At 38.8% G+C, this 24,756-nt stretch overlaps 2 protein-coding genes across 3 annotated transcripts; one reads left to right on the top strand and one right to left on the bottom strand.

Moving 5' to 3' along the window:
- The first annotated feature begins 5,897 nt into the window (after window positions 1-5,897).
- LOC129722493 (uncharacterized) lies at window positions 5,898-7,269 on the top strand. The gene has a single exon (XM_055675948.1). It carries the CDS (start codon window positions 5,981-5,983, stop codon window positions 7,214-7,216), a length of 1,236 nt encoding a protein of 411 aa, XP_055531923.1. The 5' UTR covers window positions 5,898-5,980; the 3' UTR covers window positions 7,217-7,269.
- Window positions 7,270-7,337: 68 nt separating this feature from the next.
- LOC129723471 (zinc finger protein 236-like) lies at window positions 7,338-19,053 on the bottom strand. Of its 2 annotated transcripts, none has more exons than XM_055677707.1 (4): window positions 18,860-19,053; window positions 17,567-17,819; window positions 15,734-17,506; window positions 7,338-9,260 (listed from the first exon to the last, which is right to left on the bottom strand). In XM_055677707.1, exons 1-4 carry the CDS (start codon window positions 18,898-18,900, stop codon window positions 9,228-9,230), a joined length of 2,100 nt encoding a protein of 699 aa, XP_055533682.1. In that variant the 5' UTR covers window positions 18,901-19,053; the 3' UTR covers window positions 7,338-9,227. The 2 variants fall into 2 exon arrangements, with proteins under 2 accessions (XP_055533682.1, XP_055533683.1); XM_055677708.1 differs by having other exon boundaries at window positions 17,567-17,816.
- Window positions 19,054-24,756: the final 5,703 nt, after the last annotated feature.

Genomic DNA, 24,756 nt, shown 5'->3' with positions numbered 1-24,756 from the left:
TTCGCGCAACAGATGCACTTGCAGGCATTTAAAACGTTGAAACGTCAAATTGGGGGCATTTGATGCGCCATCTGTATTTGATTTTTTGGTAATATTAGAGGTAGAGGTCGAAACCGACATACCGCGAAAAACACAGATGCGTATGAATCGTGTTATTTTTCCAAATTAGTGCATCTTAGTGCACTTAACAAACTGCAAAAAAAAATTTTCCATTTTTCACTTTTGAAAACTTCACAATTATTACGAAGTTTACAATATAATCAGGCCGTAACAAATATCATTTTCATTTTATGTTGATTTGATTCGATAGTTATTGACGAGCCACTCGTCTCGTTCAATCCCTCAAAGTTTGTATTCCTATTATCTCCATCCAAAAACCCAGTGAACTCCAGCTCGTAGTCTCCTTCTAATGGTTCTTCGACTATTCTTGCCTTCATCTTTTCCTGTCTTCCGCAAATTGACGAAGATATAGTCAGGTTTTCTTTACGCGGGGGATACGTACCTCGTAAAAAAACCGCGTTAATTCAAAAATCCGCGTAAAAAAACACCTTAATTTAAAAATCCGCGGTCAGTTGTCCAGCAAGAAGGGCTTTAGAAAAAACCCGAGACGCTCTAGAACCAGTATTTAAATTGTCCTCTTTGACTGTCATTCCGGATCTTTCGGATGGCAGAGGATATTTTTTGGACTGAGTCTTTTACTAGATCAGTGGTTTTCAACCTTCTTCAGTTCATGCACCCCCTTTTGATAATTTTTACAAGCTTTTCCCCCCCCCTATGGGCACCGTGAAAGAAAAGCTGTAGTAATTAAAAAATATAAGGCTTTTTAAACTTAAATTTTGACCAGGTTTCAAGCAGGAGCAGGAGAACACCAATACACGGGCATACAATTCAGCATCTCTTGTGAAGGTGTGTGTGACGATTTATCGTTAACAAGCACATTTGAAAAAAAAATGAATAAAATGTCGCACCACCATCAATCACAAAAGCCCATTACATGTGAAATTTTTCCACTCGCAATTCCCCCCCCCCCCCTGCAACGGGTAAATTTCCCCCTGGGGGGGAATTCCCCCCCGGTTGAAAACCGCTGTATTAGATAAGCACTTAAACGTTTCTGGTTCCAAACCCACGTTAATTCAGAAATTCGCGATTTTTTTATGAATTAGCGCGGTATCGCGTAAAAAACCGCGTTAATCAAATATCCGCGTAAAACCGCGTTAATTCAAAAAATCCGCGTGAAAAAAATCCGTGTAAAAAAAAACAGACTGTATTTCCGATAATTTCGTTCATATCTGCAATTGTGACAAGGACGTCCTTTTTTGAGTGGGTCTCTTTTGTGTTTCGTTAGCGTTGATACTTTAAGAACGTAGAGTAGGAAAATATTCTGAGCAGCTTTACGAGCCATCTGTGTATTGGGTCGAAATACTCTAAATCTGTGAGGTGAAATACAAACATAAGAATATCAACTTGTTCTCTATCATTTTCTCTGTTAGCACTTGTTTTCGGATTCTAAAACCGATTAAGTAAACTTCAACAATAATAAATAAAAGTTCCTCATCGAGGGACACTATTCCAATGCGTTCGAAGTTTCAATGAACAATTCTAATAAAAAATCAAGTTTAAGATGCCTAATAAACATTTAAATGATAACCATGTGGTTTGCATCTTGAAATTGATTTTTAAATAGGATTGTCCATTTTCGAGGGGTCAAAAATTGAAAAAATTGATTAAGCTGAAATTTTGCACAGATCTTTCTTGAAATTTGACTTGACCATTTTAGCGGCCACTCTAATGTATATGTAGGCCGTGACTAATTGGCATGTTTAGTGCAAGGTTTTCCACTTTAGATTAGGATCTCTCACGGAAATAACGATGAAAAGCGTCGGAAAATGTTTCTCGATTGTTCAGGCAACTTTTTACAAGTGCTATGCGGTTTGTTAGGTACGCTGCTACTGCTAACTTTGCCAGTGTTTTCGGAACCAACTGTGATGATGCAAAATACCTGGCGTACGCAAGTCTAGGGACACGATTTACGTTTGAGCGGGGGCCTAGCGTGGTTGGTAACGTCTCTGCCAACCACGCTCGACCCTTGGGTCGAATCCCACCGCCGACATAGGTGTCGATGGTTGTGAGGTGGCGTGATCCGCTCACAACCAACCCAACTGGTCTAGATTCAATCCTAGCCGACACCGGGAGATTTTCTGAGGCGAAAAATCTCTGGGATCACGCCTTCCATCGCATGAGGAAGTAAAGCCGTTGGCGCCGGTCCGTTAATAAACGGGTATAAACGGGTCGTGAGTTAGGGTCCTGGGTGGAGTCGCCTCCCCGGGCGTCGGTGATTGGCACAACAACAGTGGCGGAGCTAGACCGACGGAAAATAAGCGAGAATAAAAAAAAAAAAAGATTTACGTTGTTTTCCTCTTCCGCCATCTTTCGTCCAGCATTGCTGGGAATAGAGTAATACGGCTGAAGTCGTCTGTATTCTTGGGTCGAAGGATTTTTGGGATTGGCGCTTGTACTGTTTCTAATAACCGAGAATGTACTTCGTTGTGCTTCCAGATGTGTTGCAATTTGCAATATTTGGTGGATGCGTATGTGTAGGCTTTCGTGTCCATATGGTATGAGTTCTGGACGCACCTATTTCTTGATTATGATATTCTGTAAAGCAATTAAACTCTGCCTATGACGTAATCGTATGCAACACACGCTCTATTTTAATATTTTATATATAAACTATACCAAACAATAATGTAAGATAAGAAAATCAATAATTCAAAATTTGGGAAGCCTTCTTGCTTTAATGAGTTAAAAACTGGAAAATTTTCAATATTGTCGAAAAACCGTGTGCTTTCTTTTTCCTAGTTTTGATTTCATTTTCTTTAAGTTCTGCGTTCTGACGGTTGGCAAGTAGCTCTCGTTGATTTTTCTTCGTGTCGCAGCCAATGGGAATCTATTTATGTTCAGCGTTTTTGCGATTGCATCCAGCATGTCATTTATAGTAAAATTGGTTAGTTGGTTAATATGTGTAGAGGCATTCTGATTCAAATACAAAGGGTTGGACCAAAACTATCGACTGTTTGGTATTATTATTTGTAAGTTAAAACTGTGCATTTTGTTGCCATTACTTGCTTCAACCTGATCGCAATTACTCGAGATTTGTGAAATGATTTTTTGTAGGTATGAAGAAATCGAAATTCATTTGAAACTTCAATTGGAAATCGAAATGTAACGAAAATTTCATACAAATTTTTCAATTTGACACCAGTGATAAACAAAAAATAGGAGGTCAGTTTGTCCTATATAAAAAATAATCGCATAATGGATACTATAAAAACATTTTGATTCAAAATGTGTTTGCTTTTTTCACAATGTTTTGTTTTTTCTTATTAATGATAAGTAAAACTACACGAAAAACAGTTCAAAGTGATAAAAAATAGCCAGATCAAAACCGAGATAATCTTCAACGCAGCTATCGGCATATGCGTAACAAGCAAGGAACAGATCTAACGAGGGTATTTTGCACAAGATTAAACAATATTTTCACAAGTTTGGTAATTGTGGACAACAACAAACTGATTCAGTTTCAGTGGTCATAAACCAGGTAAAATAATATTTCGCCCTTGTTAGGAGAAGCAAGCATTGAGCAACCAATCAGAGGTCGAAATCTGCATATCAACAAGGTTTGACAATTTTTAGTAGTACAAAAATTCGAATAAGCAAATAACAATTTTCTGCGTTTGGGTGGGTGCAAAGATGATTTTCTTATCAATTGCTGTAAGAATAAAAAAAAGACGGTTAGAAACTGACTGTTTTCGGTTTTTGAAATTGGACTCCTGTACTGCCTATAATCGCATACCAGTCCCATATGGATTTTCATCGTTTTTGAGTTAAATATCAGATTCCATCTATTTCTTGCTCTACTATCGATTAAGGAAACAAAAAAGTATGTTTTATTTGAAAAAGTCGGAAAAAAATGTGAGGTCAAATTGTCCCATCTTAAAATTAATCGCATATCAGTCCCACCAAATGTTCTCTTAAGTATTGCCATATTTTTTTCTTCAATCCATGGGGTCTACCAAAGACCCTATTGATACCCTAAACAAAGCTGGAATTTATAAAATTGCATGCAGTCACTAAAAAACGTAACCTAGGGATACGTTTCAAAGAACATTTCGCAGAAGTGAACAAAGCAAGTAAAGTTTCAACAAATGCCCCACCACACCATTTCAAATCAAAAGTGGCTGAACATATTTTTAACGAGGAACATCCACTAACTTCGGATAACATTCACCTCCTCCGCCCCGTTAATAATTTATGGAAATTAGACGTAGCTGAAAGTTTAGAAATTTATAAACAACACTCATGCACGCTTCTCAATAAAGACGCAGGTAATCACCCCTCATGGCTATTCAATCTGCTTCCCAAAAACCCCAGACATGGTACGGTAAACAATCGACCGCATAATTCCCTACCTAACTCCAATTAAGGGTGCTAAATTTTCATTTTTACCTACTACAAATAAAAAAAACAGGATTTACGCTTTGCTCTTTACCAGTCCACATAAGCACTGAGGAAGACTGTACGTCACAGTCGAAATATATATTTGCGGACTGAATTTCAATATTTATTTCCAAAAAAATATAAAAGTATAACGGAAACCGATAACTATTTCTATGATTGATCTCAATCACTCTGCTAAGACGCTCGTTATAGATTTTCTAGACATGTAGCACATATTTGGTCTGTTTTCAAGCTTTTTACTGTTAAAAAATCATCAAATAATTAAATAATGCAAGGTTGTTTCAAACACACACAAATTGTCAGAACTCAGTAGAAATCGTTTTCATTGGTTAGCTAAAAACAGCTTGTACCTCTTTTCATCGCCGTCGTCTTCTGTCAAGTCACTGTTGTAATGAAATTGGAGACTTCCCTATCTCAATACCACTTTTCCAATATGCCAAATGCACGGACTAATGCGGAATAATTTTATTCAGCACGTATTGCGAAACACTGAAGACGTAAGAAAGGAAATTATTCAGTAGCATATCTAAGACTCCAACCTTATATTTTGCTTGTTCTAAGACGACCTTAAAGTTGGGGTAAGTAATGGTTGGACGTCTCCCCCATTTTTCATGCAGCATAGAAGCTGTCTGCGGTCATAAACATCTGCCCATATTCAAAATACTTGAGAAAAATATGACTACTCCTCACATAGCGGTTGAGAGTGAGACTGGTATGTGATTTTTTTGCTACTCGATGGCCTTAATAATCTCATACCAGTCTCGTCTTTATTTTTCATTGTAGTTTTCACGAAAAAGGCACTTCTTTGATGAAAAAGTGATGATTAAGGTCTATTTCATTACATTATGTCGAAAAAATAAGAATAATCCACCCCAAACAGGTGGAATACCCAAAACAAGAAAAATATCTTTAAACGCTGTTTTCTCAACTCGACGATTTTCCAGATGGGACTGATATGCGATTATAGGCAGTGTATATGTTGCCGTAAGACGTATTCTACCTCAAAACACAACCTTTAAAAGTCAAGGTAAGTAAAAATAAAAGTAAAAATATAATGTTTTACTTGTTGATGGTTTTTATTGAAAGTTATGAAAAGACAACTTACTTTCACTGCCTAACTTCCGTTTATGTAATCGAGTATGACTATCGATCAACTACATCAACAATATTAGTCTTAAACGAAACTTCTAATCTCTATTAGGTGGTTAAGTTGCTTTACTTACGACAGTTATGTTCGCAATCACATGGGCATTAACAACTTCGAGAATCGCAAATTTGCCTCTCGCTAGGTTGCGAGAATAGGGCATTAAATGAAACATAGATGGCGTACACGATTTTTATTTAAATTTGGACAATTCATATTCACGTGTAACGTGAAAACAACAAGCTGTCAGTACATTTTGTTGTTGTCCACAGTGTTGATGAGTAAAACAGTGCAGTTTTCATTGAAAATATAATAAAAATGCTCCCTGAGGCACTGCAAAAGCGCCTGGCCAAGAGAGGCATTATTCAGGGCGATAGTGGTGCCACCCCGGCCGTTCAGCAAGCTCATCATCCACCTCCCCCATCCCGGCAGCAGCAACATTCCGAATCGTCCTCGCAATCGGATAGTGATTCCCAAGATGAGCGCCGGGATGCGGATCTCAACAACGAAGAAATCATTGCTGAAGACTATGATGAGTACGATCAGATCAACCCAGAAGCCTTCGAGTATCCAATTCAAAAACGGAAAATCAATCCAGCCTTGGATTGGTCCGAGAAAATGAAGCAAAAAATGGTCAAGCGCTACGGATTTCAGTCCGTCGATGGTTGTCAGAACAAGTATAATATACATCACCACTGTACGATGTATTGCGTTCAGCGCTACGGAGAGGTTGAATTCGAAATCGAGAAGGAATACGAGAAACGAGCGAAACGTCTTCTGGAACGATATCCACTTCCCCGACACTGGCGTAAGGAGTATGACATTGGTTGCAAAGCTTTTTATTTCTACAACAAAGAAACTAGGATTGTATCTTGGTTACCCCCTACCCATCCGGATGCAAAAATGACAAAAAGCGCCAAAGTTCTACGGAAGGAACTGATGGAGATTACTAAGAATCAGGAGAATGCTAACGATGCTATTCCAAAAGCCGTAATTGTGGAAAGCTATCCTCCACTTCCGAAGCCCTCAAGCCGTGAACAGGGAATGGTCGGACCGGTCGGTGAAACTCTGAAACCTCCAATAGTGAACCCACCGAAGCGACCTCACCTTAAACATCCTTCCAGGGATGATGAAAAACGACCTCGAGTCGCGGGAGCTAATCGAATCGAAAGAGATAGAGAGCGTGACCGCGATCGAGATCGTGAACGGGACCGAGATCGCGACAGGGATCGGCGAGATCGTCGGGGTGACGACCGTCGTGATGAGCGTCGTGAGCGTGACCGAGATCGCGAGAGGGGAGAAGGTCGTGGTGGTCGAAGTGGTAAACAGAGCGGCAACAGTGGTGCCCTTGATCCTATGGATCCGGCTGCCTACTCCGATATACCGCGTGGAACTTGGGCCAGCGGGTTAGATGCCGCTGCCGGTAAGAAGGAGAAAGAAAAGAAACCGGAGAAACGCAAGGCACCTCGTGAAGACGAAAGTGGCGATGAGCATGAGGTACTTAAGGTGGCTGCCATCAGTGAGTTTACCCAGGAAGATGACAAAGATGAATGAACATAGATTTTAAATAATAATTTGGAAATATAAACGATTGAATTGAACCGAAATGTTGGTTTTACTTTTCTAATCTAAGCAGCGGATGTTTCGGTATGTTGTGTCTCTCAGTCACAATCACTTTGTATAGAGAACATTTTGTTACACTTTATTTTTCATAGATCATGGCGATTCGCAAATTTTGTGTTTACGATTTTCGTAGGTAATCGTTTCAATTTATCCTAACATCAGTATCTTGTTTGTTTCCATTTTGTCACAATTAATTCTGCCTCTGATGATTGGAAATTTTTACCACCAAGTGGAAAAGGGTAATGGTGAAAGTTGAAGTAGAAATTTATCGAATAATATAAGAACAATTCGAAAAATGGTTGCCATTTTTCATTCAAAAAACTCTAATTCACAACACCTCTTCATCCTTGGTAAGAAATCTTTCACAAATAAATAAGGATGTGCTGATACAACGTTTCTGGTTTTGAATACATGATAAAACGGTACTCCCGCAGTATTTTTAGCTATGCAGGTTTCGTTAATAAAAATGACAAAATTGGATGTGCAGTGAAGCTTTCTTTTGCCTATTCCGTATTGCTCCAAATAACGTTACCTCATTACCTAACAGCGATAATAAAATATATCAAACGATCAACTCTCTCAGTTTCACTAAATTGCGCCAGTGCGACACGTTCTCATTTTGATTTCGCAGCGCATTTCCGGCCGCATTACTATCTACTTCTATGTATATGTCGATGAATTTAGATAAATTATTTAATTTATTCTCTTATAACACTACAAGGAATCGCAACCAATTTAAAATAATAAAACAAAATCAACATCGCATTTTAAACTACCCAGATCACAATAAAGGTTTTTTGTTGCTTTTTTTTAATGTCCACCTTTAGCTTTCATTGCTTAAAGTGGGTTAACAAACGAAAACATAAAATTTTTGTTTCCCCTGGAAGAACCGATTCTTATCATATTTGCACAATACACACACGCACAGTAGCTCAATTGTGTTTTCCACGGACAATGAATTTTTTACCATATTAACTTTCGAAACTCGAAGTGGACAGAGCCGTGAATAATCGCTATTGAACTATTGCGAGTTTAATTTTACCAAGCTTCGCTTGCGAAGATCTAAAACTCTTACAGCCAAGAACAAACGATTTCTAGTTTTAGTAACAAATGAATATGAAGAAGTTTCAAAAGAGTCGAATATCCTCGCCTGTAAAAGTCTCTTCGTCAATTCCGATTCCACGCCCTCTTGTCTGCAATCTCTTTTGCGTAACAATATAATTCAAGCATCATTCTTACAAGTTAAAACGTTGTATATGTTGGTACTTAAAGTATACTTAAAAGCAAGCCTTAGAAAACGTATTCGTGTGTAAACTATATTGTCGCATATAAAAAAAAACATAAGAGCGAGATTTATTTCCGAAGAAAAGCACCATTTGAAGCAGGTTTTAAACCTCCTTCTAACAGGATATTTTTTGTTAACAATATATATTGCAGAAAGCTACTTATTGCAAGCCAACCGTCTGCTGGTTGCAAACGTAAACTTAGACTAAATTAGGTTAGTACGTTCAATATATTAAAACACGAAAAAATAAAACAAAAGGAAATCGTAAATTCTCTAGATCTCTCTGGTTGACCCTTATACTAGATAACTTCTGCACGTTCATCATGCCGCGTTTCTGCCTGTCCTTTTGTCTGGTTTGTCGTTTGCATTTTGTTATTTCTGCTTCTAAATATCTAAGTTTTGAATTTGTGTATATACTGATCCTCGTCAGTAAACTGCCTAGCTTGCTTTTTTCTGTATTTTGTGTTCAGTTTAGCATTTACGTGTAGAGAAAACTATTCAATTGTATTGAGAGATTATTTTTTGTCAGGTTTTTGAACATGTTGTTAGTTCCTAATTATACTAGTTCCCGGTATTCTGTGCCGACCCGTCGCGGCACCGCATACTGTCTTTAATCATTATTCGAGACTGCTACTGTTCACTCTTTACACGCGTTTTTTAGGTCGCTGTATTATGCTGAGAATGTAATACCTGCAAGTATGGTTTAGCGAAGGAGAAAGATAGTTTAATATTTATAATGAACGATTCTAGCAAATGCAACTAGAGCAAGCATGTTATCAGCTAAATGAAGACTGAAAAACAAACAAAACTAATAAGATATGGTAAAATAAGACAATTATTGACTACCTACTTATCAAAATGCTATAGATTCAAATCTCAGTTCTGAACTAATTGCAGAATCTATTAACCCGAAGTCTTTCATACATCTCCGATACTTATACGATCATACTAAGCTGTCGTTCGCATATTAAGTCTTTTACATTTTTTAAATACTTCTTATTTTCAGGTCATATATAGCAAATCGATTTGTCTCGATCATCTCTAATCGAAATGTAACATTGATATATTAATAAGGTAGGGTAGCAAACAACTTCGGCAATGGCTTTCATCGGCAGGCCGTTCGCTACCTAACTCATGGTTGAATTTTCCATTTTTAGTTTTAACCAAGAGAGAATTATCAAGATTAGATTAAGAAATAACTTTGTCTAACTTTTGTAAGGAAGCTCCAATCATGTTTGTCTGGCTAAGATTTAATAATGGTAAGTTTTTTTTGGCAAATTTAAAAATAAAATCTTAAAAACGGAACTCGTAGCTTCAGAATATTTCCCTTTCCGTCACAGTCGTTAGAGATGCAGAGGTAAAATCAGCCTCTGACAACAACGATTATAATACTTTCTTCCTTCTTTCCCTAACGGACCGTAAGGACGTAAACTACGTCGTTATCGAATTTTTCAAGACAGCAGAAGCTTTTGAATTATAGTCGTGAAGATGGTAAATCAATCCCAAACAGGCATCTAGGATCCGCTATTAAACAGTGCATGTTAGTGCAGTTTCATTCATAAAATGTTATGCAAAGACCCGTTTCAAAATTTACAAAAGCAGCTAGAGTTTTGAACAATATATCGATTTTGAGTTGTGCCATTCTTGAAATCAACTGACGTTATAGTGACCTGCTTAAACTGCGGAATGACTACTGCACTATTTACAACGTGAAAAATACTAAACGAAAATCAGAATACAAGTAGACAGTAGAAAAGGACCAAGAAATATACGCTGTGATACACTGTTCTTCATTCGTTACGTGCCGATCCAAAGACGAACATCAAGCACCGATTGCATGCTAGATGGTAAGAAAAAGCTACATTTTGGCTCCGCACACAATGCTGTGCGTGCTTCACCAAATTTGCTGCTGCCTGTACCAGCATATTTTCCCTCAAGGCCCTCAGTTTCAATAACACTCTCACAGCAGACCGTGAAATTGTCTCATACAGGAGGTTGTTACGAGCCTCGTGAAAAATCTTTACTTTCCAGACATCAAAATAGTCTAGACTCATGGAAGCACACTTTTGCAGGTTCCTTAAGGTCCAAAACATGAGAAAAAAATGGTTTCGTTTCGTTGATAGTCAATTTATTTGATGCAAATTTTGTTGTCCTTCGGAAAGGCGGTTTTTCAAGCAAATTTTGACATTCAATCGTCAAAAGTGTTTATCAAACCCAAAGCTATCACCAACTCAATATTGTCAAAATATTGGAAATTTTATGAGGAAAAACTTTGCCGCAAAAACATGGCTCTAAAAAAAACGTGATTTCAAGTTTTTCGTGATTTAGTGTGGAGTGAAAAGATTAATTTTCATGTTCTTACAAATAGCATTAAGATGCTAGGTAACTAACAACTGGAGCCTTTGAAGAATTATTTTGATGTTTGCAGTTTTCTACTACAACCATCAGCAGCTGATGTTTTCTTGGTCAGTTTTCGGACTAAATTCGTTATAATCTGTTTTAAGGGCTCGTTCTGCAGGATCGTTGACAACTTCCAAGCTATCACATTTTGATTTGGTATCAAGATAATCTCTTCTTATTATCCAGGCGTTAGAATCTTTCTCGTTCAAAAAACTACTATCAAGCCGCAGTAGATATATCGAAAAACTGTAGTCACTTCTCCGTGACGTAAACTTTTACCCTTTTTTACGCTAGAAATGTCGTATGTATGTATGTGCTTCACCAAATAGCATATTTTCCCTCAAGACCCTCAGTTTTAATAACATTCTCACAGCAGACCGTGAAATTGTCTCATAAAGAAGGTAGTTACGAACCTCGTGAAAAATCTTTACTTTCCAGACATCAAAATAGTCTAGACTCATGGAAGCACACTTTTTTTCATTAAGTCTGGAACTCAGGGAGCTCACCACCCAAATGTTGGAAAATGGTGTTACAAACAAAATTTTTTTGGCAGCACCTCTAAAAAAACTAAAAAAAGGTTTTTTTATGTGAAATAAAAGAAAACATGTTTAGTTATTCAACTCTCCATGAAACCTAATCCTTTAATATTTTTCGCAGGTTTTTTTAAGGTCCAAAACATGAGAAAAAAAAATTGTTTCGTTTCGTTGACAGTCAATTTATTTTGCTGCAAATTTGGTTGACCTTCGGGAAGGCGATTTTTCAGGCAAGTTTTGACATTCAATCATCAAAAGTGTTTATCAAACCCGAAGCTATTACCAACTTTTATGGGGAAAAACTTTGCCGCAGACAACATGGCTCTTAAAAAACGTGATTTCAAGTTATTCATGATTTACTGTGGAATGAAAAGATTAATTTTCATGTTTTCTTGCACTTAACGATAATCAGGATGAGACAAAAACATTAAAAAATCAAATAGCATTAAGATGCTAGGTAACTAACAACTGAAGCTGTTGAAGAATTATTTTGATGTTTGCAGTTTTCTACTACAACCATCAGCAGCCGATGTTTTCTTGGTCAGTTCTCGGACTAAATTCGTTATAATCTGTTGCTATTTTAAGGGCTCGTTCTGCAGGATCGTTGACAACTTCCAAGCTATCACATTTTGATTTGGTATCAAGATAATCTCTTCTTATTATCCAGGCGTTGGAATCTTTCTCGTTCAAAAAACTTTTATCAAGCCGCAGTATATCGAAAAACTGTAGTCACTTCTCCGTGACGTAATCTTTTACCTTTTTTTACGCTGTCGTTTCCGCTGTTTTTCTCTTTCAAGCTTTGTACCAACTTCAGGCAAACATTGAGCACTAAAAGACACCATAAGAGCTTTTAGAATGTCTTCGACGTTGATTTGCTCAGTTCCTTGACAGAATAATTTTTCAAGTAATGCATAAATTGCAGATCGTTCAACGGCAATTCGAGCTTTATACCACCCTTTTAAGGAAACTTAAACCACAAAAAGTACGAATCTTAGGAGTAAATTGCAATCCACCATAAACTGCTCTCGGAACAGGAACATTTTTAGATCGTAGCCATCCATCTGGCATGGTGTAGTGCACCAGGACAACAATGTTTGCCGTTTCTCCCTCGCTGATTGTACCCTTAAGAGACGAAGAAGAATGGTTGTATTCATTTATTTTCTTTAATAAAACACTTAATTTATTGCTACCTTCAGGAAAACCAGCGTAACTATCCTTGTTCAATCTGTTCCATTCACTCCGAAAAAAATTGAACAGAGAGCCGTCTGGAGAAATCGTTGCTTGCTTGAAACAGGTCTTGTATGCCACGTAATGTCTACACGGAAAATCCAGCAGCTTCCTTCCGAGCAATCTTTTCAGGTTAACACCAGCTCCATTTTTCTCTCCAGAGTTGACAGCATTTTCCACCGGTTTCTTCAAGAAGCATCCATATTTCTCCAAGCTTTAAAACCTTTTTTTACTACCGTTCTTCCTGTTCCAGAGCCGATAAACGTTGTACTGATAATTTGCTCAAGAGAATTTAGTCTAGTAACCACAACGGCTAACTTTTCGGTCTTCCTTCGGGTAAACATCATCTGCTTGGAGTCAAAGTGAACCACAAAAGTGTTGTTTCTTTGGAAGTTCTTCTGAATAGCACTTCAACTTTTTTGGATCAAGACCAATAGTAACCGCTGTGGGCTCTAATAAACCAACTGCTTCTCGATTCGACACACGAGCTCGCTCCAAATTTTCGACAGCAGCATTCGTTGCCTTGTACTTTGACGAAATTTCGTCCAATCTGTCAGTTGTATCGTCTACGATAGCTTTTCTACGTTTCTTCCCAGTCGTCTTCTTATTGTTTTCTCTAGCCACCTATTCGCTCCAAAACTCGTACCGGACAGAATCGTTAAGGAGATACTTCGCGATGTGATTTACGCTAATGTTGAAAAACTGATCAAGATGCTTCTTTCCTATCTTCACTTCCGGCAATGCTGCTGATTTTTTCCTAAGTTTTCCTGAGACGTCGCCAGCCTCCGACAAGTTTGGAAACCCAGACAAAGACCGGCTTTATTCCAAAAAGCTACAGCTTCGGTTGCCACATTTTGAACACTTTGGTCAGTTGAATGATTTTGATTCTAATGCTGGCACCAGATTTCCAATTCTGACGGCAGATGGTTTCTAGGCAAGCTCTTGCGCGCTATCCCAGTTATGATATCCAGCTTAAGATTCTATTTTGGTGACTTGATAGATCTTTTTCCGTTCTGCGTTTAACGACAAGCGACGGAAAACTGATGAAATGCTCCAGTTCCAGAAGCTTCGAATCACTTGAAACTAAGGATGTTACTAAGCAACAATTGAATAAAACATTTTTTTACATGTTACTAGATTATCTGAACTCGACCTATTTGTTGACAGACAATTTAGTTGTGTTATAAACACATTATTGCTCAAAAAAGCATAAGAGTCCCATATGACTTTTGGGCAAATTTTAGTTTATGCTGTCAATGTATCTAATTTTGATCAAATTATCATATGCTTTGATGAAATTTTAAAGTTTGTTCTAAAAAATACTGGAAAAATACCAAAGCTCGCCTGTCCCATATAGAAAATAAAGGCATACGTATCCCATCCTGAATGTATATGCAATTGTCTTTTGAAAACAAAATTCCACATTTGTTATCGAATATGAGAGAAGTATTCACATAATAATATCATTGGCTGAAATAAATTAAAACACAGTTCATGTTTTCAATTAAAGATAATAAAACCGATTGACACTTGTGTGCATTTCCGAAGAAAATTGAAAGTTAAAATAAAGTTTTGTCTGGCAACTGTTTCCAGGAATCTTTTTTAGCATCTGGGAAGAGTGGAATTGAAGCGTTCGGGAGTGTGGCCTTACGGTCTGCATCAATTCCTCGTGGATTTATGAATTCCTAAAGATTCATTGTAGACTCTATGTCGAACGAGCTTTCGTCTATCTGTTTAGGTGCTTGTTGGTAGATAACATGCACCGTTTCATGTTGCAATCCGTTAAAATCAAACCGCTATATAGCAATTCGTATGATCCAAAAATGTTAAATTGAAATAAACTGTTCACATGACAGACACAATAAAGAATGATAATAAATGCCTTGGCCGCCTAAGAATGCGTTGGAGACCGATATGCCTTAATTCTTTGTAAATAGAGGAAAAATAGAGGCAAACGAGTCCTCCCATCATTTATTTCTAAGCCTGAAATTCATGCAAAAGTTCTTAAAACTCATGGAAATATAAAATGTTTTCTAAATTGTGACCATTTCCATATGGGACTCATATGCTTTTATGGGCAGAGTAATTAAAATATAAATTATTCATTCCTCAGTGAATCACGAATAACTTAAAATCATGTTTTTTTAGAGCCATACTGTATTCGGCAAAATTTTTCCCCATGAGCTTTAGGTTTGATACCCACTTTCGATGATTGAATGTGAAAATGTGCTTGAAAAATCCCCTTTCCTTAGGACAAAAAAATTTGCAGCTCAGTAAGTTGACTATGAACCAACCACAACACTTTTTCTTCACATTTTTTGAACCTTAAGGAACTCGCAAAAAATGTAAAAGGATTAGGTTCATGGAAAGTTAAATAACTGAACATGTTTATTGGATTTAACAGAATAAAACCTGATTTTTTTTTTAAATAATCATCAGGGCCATTCGAAAACATCATTTTCAGGAGTTGCCGCCGAAAAGAGTTTTGTTCGTAACATAATTTTCTATCATTTGGAGGGTAAGCCACCAGAATTATAGAGTTGATGCAATTCTGGGATGCCCTAGACTATACTAAAGAGAATATCACAGTAGGCAGTTGGTGTCTACTCATGAAGTTTGGGGCAAGCGTGCTCGCACGTGATTGGTTGATTGTTCATGAAAATTCGAAACTTCATCAATTTTTACTGCTAACCAAGGAGGTTATAATTTAAGTATCTCAAAATGGTCCGTCATCTTATCAATCCAACGACATATTGATTATTGTAACCCCTTATGTGGTCACTCAAGTATTTCCGTTTGAAATATTTCATGTCGACACCTTGGTTTCAGTTTCCGCCGAATGTACCCCGATTGTCTAGTGTATATGCTACATAAAAAACTAAAGTTCGTTGCACCACCAAAAAATGACAACATACGCAAAGCATACGATTGATACCACATTGGCCAATCAATACACTATCCGAATGGGCTTTCGCATTGTTAAAACATGGGTCAAGTACTTACCATATGCATCACCAGAATCTCCTTCGTCTTGAACGAAATGGGGCAAAGTTTGCATTTGAACGGTTTGTCATTGTCGTGCTCGGCGTAGATATGTGCCTTCAGGTTGTTCAGATGAACAAACGTCTTAATACAGCTGTCGCATTTGTAAATCTTCGGCCCGGTCGAGTTGGCCTCGCTCTCCTCGATCTGCTGTAACAGCTGCCGATGCAGGGAATTCTTGTCAATGCCGTTGGTGGTGATGACGGTTGACGGCGTACTGTTACTGCTCGCCAGTGCCGCCACTGGGGCATTGTTGGGACTCGTTGCGGCAAGCGCAGCACTACTGATGATGCTGCTACTGCTAGTGCTGCTGATACTGCTGCTAGGAACAGCGGTGGTGGTAATCAGCGGGTTGACATGCTTGCTCTGATTCACTGGCGCAGTGACACTGTGCGAGGCCGTTTCATCGTCGATCAAAATTACGTCTTGATCGGAGTTGGTTAAAACTGTAGCGGGTGGTCGTTTTGAATCAGATGTTTCTTCGGGTGCACCTGGTTTTTGAATTTTAGTTTCATCAATCATTACTTCGAAATCACAACTATCGGAAACGGATGAACGAGTGCTGAGAGATGTTCCCACGGTGTGGGACATAGCATGCGGTTGAGGAGACTGCACTTGATGCATCGATTGGACCGTTCGTTGGTCAACGGCCTGCGTGATTACTGTGGCATTCGATCCGTTTACGCTGTGATGGCTGTTGCGATGGGACTTGAAATCTAGATAGGAAGTGTACGTCTCCGTACACCGGTCGCACTTGTATACACCATTCTCGGAGTGCATCTCGATTACGTGGTTCTCCAATCGAGTCGGCAAACTGTACGTTCTGAAGCAGATGTCGCATTCGTACCTCTGCGAGGAATGGGCTTTTAAAAAGTGCTGCTGGCATTTTCTTTGCTTGGTAAATGTTTTCGAACACTTACCGCACCGGTAGAGAACTTTCGCGTGGTTTTTCATGTGTCTTTCATAGTTGTACTCGTACTTAAAACTAGTTTTGCAATGCTTACAAACAAATGGTCGATCGTGTACTCCTCTCGGTGTTATAACGCTACCGACTGCGGTGCCTCCTCCCTCGTCCATATAAACTTCTTCCTCTGGTAAGTGTTCAAGAGTGGTGCATTCAATCTCGGTTTGATTATCATATCCCTGTGGCACATAGTTTGCGGCATTCACGTACCCCTCGGCCGTAGTACGGATAGCATAAGTGTCAGTTCCATCGGTGTAGTATATCTCGTGACCTTCGGTAGGTTGAATGCCTTCCGCATCACTGTATCCGCCAATATGTATCTGCTGCTGTTGGGAGGTGCTGGACACAACCCGCACATCCCCTGATTCAATGTACTCGGTCATTGTACCATCGGCCGATACGTACTGAATTGTTTGCTGTTCCACAACCTGCGGGTCCTGCTGCATGACAGTCTGTTGATGCTGCTCCTGATGGTGTTCTTCCTCAGTCTCCTCTTGGTACTCGTCTACATCGGCCGATTCATCGATGGCCAGCGTTATATCGTCCCCATCGTCAACGTACTCTTCCATCCCAACTTTATTATCCTCCGTCGGTTGCATATGGTGCTGCTGATGCACGTGGCGATACTTTTCAGCAGTTTTCAACTCGTAATACTTTAGCTTAAGTATTTCATCATTTTCAATACATCTTCGACGAAACATATGGTACTCTTCCAGCTTACTTTTACAACCGAGGCATATTGAGGAAGGAAAATCCGTTGCATAAGTTACCTTAAATTGAACCATTCATAGTGAATTGAGTGGACTGAGATTGACAATCGGGATATTTACCTGTATTGTAGTCAGTTCTAGTATTTTCTGAATCAAGGGTTCATCTGGTGCATCTTTCGAGTAGTACACGGGTTGAAGCCGAGAGTTGGTGCTGCCCTCCGCCAAGCACAATCTGCACATATTCATATTGAGGCCAACTTTGACGGTGACTGTGCTGGTGGTATTGCTGCTGCTAGTAGAGGCGATGGTTTTGTTATTACTTGCGCTGCTCCTAGGACTATGGTGCTGGCCAGCAGCACTCCTACCTCTGCTGCTGTGAACGAAAACAAAAACAAGCGTACATCGTAATCAGCAGATATATTGCGAGCCGAACAAAAAAAAAATCTCGCGCTTAAATGTATAGCAAATAGGTACATACATAGTCGTAAATCTGCGAACATTGATTCAAAGCTCGTCTTCGCGCTACAAACAACACTTCTTGTTAACTGGCAGCGGTGGCTGATATAAGCGGCGCGTAGCATATCTTATTGGCTAAGCCAACCAAAGGCGCTTTAGGTGTATGCGAACGGTATTTGCGCTCCGAAACCTCAGAAACAACTTCGTATACATAAAGGCTATACGAGTGAGTGGCATGGCAAGGCAAGGCGCATTACCTATACACCAGCGAGCAAGAAGAAGCACGGATTGATTCCTGCAAGAAACCTCCGTTCGAGAAATCAAGGCTTGCGCAACGAATAATATATGCCACAATCGCAGTGGTGCCATGCAATTGTACTTCCCCAAAAACTGAAATTACGAATCTTTGCGCGTTGCTACCATAAGTTTCCTTGGAATCCTCACACTAGTTTGAGGTAAATTGAACTCCTTCAGGGGGTAACAAATGAGGCCAGATGCTAAAGACATGAATGAATATGTGTTTGAACAATCATGGAAAAATTGGTGGTATGTGAATTAACTATACTAAAGTCATGAAGCGTTGACGGCCAAATTTATACTGAGTTACCAATGGTAACTTACCATCAGTAGAGAATCACCACAAGTGATATTTAAATCATAAAAATTAAACGAGAACTCACAACTAAGTTATCGAAAATCACCAACCAAATTGGCAACACAGGCCGTCCCCACCGACCACAGTTGCATTGGTATTTTGATTCCACTGTGCATATTATTTTATTTCACACACAGCGGAGCTGGCAGCAGCAAAAAAACGAAGTGAGAGTAGAGCAGTACCATGAAGATCGAAGCAGCAAAGGAAAAAAAAAACCTTTCTCGAATTCTTCCTTCTGTCATCCATTTTTTCGCGAAAGGAATTTGTTCACCGTGCAATTTCTCGTCACCCAGTTTACTCACCGACTTGGTTCATCCTTGATTACGTTGCTTTCCACCTCCATCGTGAAATGGGACGCGAAAAGGCTGACAAAACTGGACAAAATTTGCACTTTTCCCAGCAAATCCCGAGCTGGGACTCTCTTCCTTCTGTTGCGTTTGCTAAAATACTACCGAACCGTCACCGTCCGTTCTCTGTTGTGTGTGCACGGATTACGCTACTAGGTTGGTCGCGGTTAGTAGTAGTGCCGTGTCGAGACTTTCATCGACCCACACCTCTACCAATTGCTTGCGATTCGCTTGCTGTTTTCCTTTAGCGCTGCATATATTTAAATGTATGTAGAACACCAACACGGCGACGGTTCGCGAACGATGCACTTTGGTTTCTTTCTCACTACCACCTTAACGTGTTGGACCAAAGTCTAATCACATCAGGTGCGCACCTGTTTTTCGTGAGATTGTGTGAGGATTCAATAAGAAATTCAAGGGAGCAATGAACTTGTAACTGACGAATAAACTAAAAGTTACACTTCATGATTGATCATAAACGTGATACAATGCTTGTACGATGAACTAATGAATGTTACTGTGCCACATATTGACAATTATAAAGTAAATGAATCACGACAAATGCACGCTAAAACCGCTGTTTCCACTTTCCAACTAAGCAAAACGTGCCATGGTTCATACTGATACGAATATTAATGCGTATTGAAGTAGAATACTTCTCTCAGGAAGTTCGGCTACATAGGGATGTGAAACGAAAATCTAAAACCGAAAAAAGTGAAAAATATGTCCAATTTCAAATGCTAACAAATCAGTTAGTACTCAATGGATTTCCTTCGTTCTTGCAGCAATAGATTGGAAAATCTTCTAAGATTCTTCCCAAATGAAGATAATTGTAATTTTATTATTCAAACTATTGTACTATTGAAAATAGTCAAGCCTTGTCAAAATGACAAATTCGACCTCTGATTGGTCGTTATATGATTGCTTCCCAAGCACGGATATATAAGAACTTGTTTTAGCCGAAGCCGCTCATAATAGTTCTAGATAGCGACAACAGCAGTCCTCCCTTAGCAGCAGCAGTAGCAGTGCAGTGGATACCAGCGATGGCGGATAGCGGCCACAGCTGTGGCATAGCAATGGATAGCGCACTAGGTGCAGCGGATCTCAGCATCGATAGCAGCTGGGCCAGCTGATGCAGGGACAGCGGATACCAATGGTAGCGTATAGCGGCCACAACTGTGGCATGGCTACGGATAGCGTAGCAGTTGCAGCGGGTATCAGCATCGATAGCAGCTGATGCAGTGAGGTACTTTAGTAAAATACAGACTCTGTGTGATAGCGGACACTAGTAAATGCATTCAATGGAGAGTTGACTCATTTTGACAACACGTGAGCCGTCTAATTTTGAGTGTTAAATCAGCTTTTCACTGTTTATTTTATCACAAGAAATACTTAATTCGCACTGTCAGTGATAACACCAAGATGTGATCGGTATCTTATCCGATATTGAATTGAACAACAAATTGTCCTTTTCAGGATGAGAAAAAGCTGATGATAGAAGAGTTAATATTTTCTCTTGAGTTAATTTACATTTTTAAATTTGTAATAGCTATAAATTTTACTTTATCTCCGTGTCTCAGGACGCACTGAATTATCTTTTCCCTCAGTCATGAGCACGACATCCGAAAAATTTTCATTATCTGCATAAAAATTAATTTTTTGCATGACAAAAATTTAAAAATTGTCAAGCCCCAACCATGACAAGCAACTTACTATTATATTGAAAACGGTCAATCCTTGTTGAAGCGCAAAATTCGATTGATATGATTAGCCAACATTTATTTACTAGAAAAAAAATGACTGACACGCAAGCAGCCGGAGTATCTTTCTTGTAAAAGTATTCTACTTCAACCTTGCGGTCGTGGCTTTGCACACAACCCTCCTGTGATTTTTTTCTATAGGACGATATTCAACTCTAAGAGCGCAATTTAAAATTCCTGTCGCATTTAGGAAAACGTTTTATGAACAAAAAATGTGCCAAAGTCAAACCGATTCTCATGTTTTTGCACCAATCGTATCGGGGCTTTTCCAAGCTTTGTATGATGTTGAAACGAGACATAGCCCTTTGAAAAAGGAATCGAAAATTAATAAAAAATTAAACGATAAAAGTCGGGTTTCTTGCTCACAATAAATCAATTACGTGCGACGGTGCCATAAATATGCCCATGGTAAAACCAGTAAAACCTCATCTTTTCTGAGTCAGCAAAAAATTCGACATGCTCATTCTATAATTGTTTTCATGAGCTTTGACCAATTTGACGACCTGAAAGTAAATAAAGCTTCTTTGAATTCAATTTGTTGCGTTGCGTTACGTAATTAATAAACGACGCCAAAATAAAAAGCAAATCTAACTCGACGGAAAAAAAACTTAATCTTTTTAGCTTTTACTATGAATTTCTTAGTTATGAGTGGTAAAAATACTACAAGTTATACAACCTTAGAGGTTGTATTAAATGGTGACGTAGTACTAAATCATGTAATTAACCGGAACATTCACCATGGCGGACGAAGGCATGTTTTGAAGTAGAATACTTCTCTCAGGAAGTTCGGCTACATAGGGATGTGAAATGAAAATCTAAAACCGAAAAAAGTGAAAAATATGTCCAATTTCAAATGCTAATAAATCGGTTAGTATTCGATGGATTTCCTTCGTTCTTGCAGCAATAGATTGGAAAATCTTCTAAGATTCTTCCCAAAATAAGATAATTGTAATTTTATTATTTACACTATTGTACTATCGAAAATAGTCAAGCCTTGTCAAAACGAAAAATTCGACCTCTGATTGGTCGTTACATGCTTGCTTCCCAAGCACGGTCGACAGGATCATATACCTTGTAATTGAAAACATGCTATTTGGCCTATATAAGAGCCTGTTTCATCCGGAGCCGCTCATAATAGTTCTAGACAGCGACAACAGCAGTCGTCCTTCCTTAGCAGCAGCGCTAGCCCTGTGGTTGGTCACCACGTCTCAGGAGCAGGGTTGATATTTGTTGACACTCTTGAGTGAAAGTGAAAAAAAGCATCCATAAACGTTATTTTTTTACAATCCTTTCAGAGTTCTCCCTTCCCGCTTTTTGCATGGAAGTGAACTGTCAAAACACCTCATTATATTTCATGCGATGAAAGCAAGACAACAAAATCAGTTTATCAGGTAACGAAGATTGTCAAGGCATCGGTCAGTGTCAGTGAAAAAGTGCTTCGGTGAGGTTCATTTTGGTTGAGTGGACTGTTTTTTTTTTCGCTTTGAAGTGAAGATCATTTGGTTGGATTTGTCGTCAAATTTTATTCCGTAACCGTGAACGATGCGCGCGATCTATTTCATCTGAGTATAACAGCACGTTACTAGGACGAAAATCTTGTGTATCCGAAAGAGTGCTGCGATCATTGGAAGTGAAAATTGAAAATGATTGGCTGTAATTTTCGAAGAATTTTGCTGGGGAAAATGACTTTTATCAGCACTGCTCAGGAGCAGCGCGGGTTTTCTCAGCGTGTGTCGCCAAACAGCCATTATTCCCCCCGTGTTGGGGCAGCATGAAGATTGCCATCAGGAAATCCAATTTTGAACATCAAAATGCCTTTTTGAAGGCAAATAAACAAGTCATTAAAGTTAATAATTTTTGTCAACGCAAGCAAGCATTCTGTGTTGCATATTAGCAATTTAAATTTGTCGCACCCGTCTAATTTACTGAATGTGAAATAGCTTCCATAGTGCATGTTGTCCGTGTATCTTAATTCCCGCAATGTTAAGGCAGCTCAAAGATTGTAATTAGCAACCGATTTTGAACCGCATAATGCTTTTTTTTAAGGCAAATAAAAAAATAATTGAAGGTTAATAATTTTCTGGCATCAACACAAGCAGACATTCTGTGTGGGATGCAATCAAATTCTGTTGTAGTTGTCTAATTTTCACTTTATTTAGTAAACCCCCCACTGTAGAGGCAGCGCAAAGGCTGCGATCAGCATAACCAACTTTGAATAACAAACTGCCCTGTTAGACCGCATTGACAAAGACAGTTAGTTCGACTATGCAGAGCTAATATGAAGTCGATCAATCAATCAGCAGTAACAGAATTTCGTCGTCTCCCAGTTGCCAAGTTGCAACATGATGCAACACGCAACAGCGAGCAAACGAAATCGCTTGATGTTACAAACCGCAATAAGATACGGGTTAAAACCGTTGCGTGTGTGAGAGCAACATCGGTGTTTATTCGCTGGATACAAAAATCAAATGTGAACTGTGGAATAATTCGTCTGAAGAACATAAGGAAATGGTAGACCTAAACTGAAAGGCGTGGCCTATTACGTAGCACCCTTCGGCTATAAAAGAGTGTTTCTGGGAAAACTAGCTACATTCATTAGTCGGAGAGTGAACTGGATGGACCGTCCACAACGTTGACAGCAGTAGCAGCAGATATCGGCACTCAGCAGTAACAGATCATAGCAGCGGTTCGCGCCTGTGGCTGCCTTCAAATTAAACACTTGTCCTGTGGTTGGTCACCACCTCTCAGAAGCAGCGCGGTTCTCCTCAGTGTGTGTCGCCAGACTGCCATTATTTCCCCACTGTTGGGGCAACATGAAGATTGCCATCAGGAAATCCAATTTTGGAAATCAAAATGCCTTTTTCAAGGCAAATAAACAAGTCATTGAAAGTTAATAATTTTTGTCAACGCAAGCAAGCATTCTGTGTTGCATCCTAGCAATTTAAATCTGTCGCACCCGTCGAATTTACTGAATGTGAAATAGCTTCCACAGTGCATGTTGTCCGTGTATCTTAATTCCCCCAATGTTATGGCAGCTCAAAAGTTGTAATCAGCAACCGATTTTGAACCGCAAAATGCTTTTGAAGTAGAATACTTCTCTCAGAAAGTTCGGCTATATAGGGATGTGAAATGAAAATCTAAAACTGAAAAAAGTGAGAAATACGTCCAATTTCAAATGCTAATAAATCGGTTAGTTTTCAATGGATTTCATTCGTTTCTGCAGCAATCGATTAGAAAGTCTTCTAAGATTCTTACCAAATGCATGAAATTGCAATTTTATTATTCGAACTATTGTACTATTGAAAATTCTTAAGCCTTGTCAAAACACAAAATTCGACCTCCGATTGGTCGTTATACGATTGCTTTCTTAAGCACGGTCGGCAGAGTTATGGACCTAATAAATTGGGAATGCATCATTTGGCCTATATAAGAGCTTCATCAGATAATAAACAGACATTTCATCGGATATTAAATTGAACAACTGAAATTTGAAGAACACAAATGAATATTTGAAGAGTTAATATTTTCTCATTTTGCGCTATAATCCAAAGTTAATTATCTTCATCTACATGCATACTCTGACTATTATTACGTGTTTGCGTCGCTTAGTGTTTGGCTACGGTTATGCAGAACGCAAATAACGGCACGATGCGATTCGGCAAGACGAAATGTGTTCACCACGGTAAGGCGAATCGCATCGCGCCGTCATTCGCGTTCTGCATAACCGTAGCCTTTGTTCCGTTCCCGTTTAATGATGTCGTATTAAATGTGCATATTACAATTCGGCAACACCTCAACTTCTCATTTGCACAAAGTTTATAAATATTCAATGAACTTCATTCAAAATATCAAACAAAAAGAAATTACAATACTGCCATTGAACGGTCAACGATTATATACTAGAAAAAATGACTGACACGCAAGAAGCCGGGTTATCTTTCTTGTAAAAGTATTCTACTTCAACCTTGCGGTCGTGGCTTTGCATACAACCTTCCTGTGATTTTTTAAGTTCTTTCTTCGTTATATTTATAAATCCCTCCTCAGTTTTCGCGGCGAAATTTTTGGAGTAGATCTTACGCTTCGGGTTTGCAA

This window comes from Wyeomyia smithii, chromosome 2 (assembly GCF_029784165.1).
Source record: "Wyeomyia smithii strain HCP4-BCI-WySm-NY-G18 chromosome 2, ASM2978416v1, whole genome shotgun sequence".
In the NCBI taxonomy this organism is placed as follows: Eukaryota; Metazoa; Arthropoda; class Insecta; order Diptera; family Culicidae; genus Wyeomyia; species Wyeomyia smithii.
The sequence above is the reverse complement of the archived record's forward strand: the minus strand, read 5'-3'. Positions and strand labels throughout refer to the sequence as shown.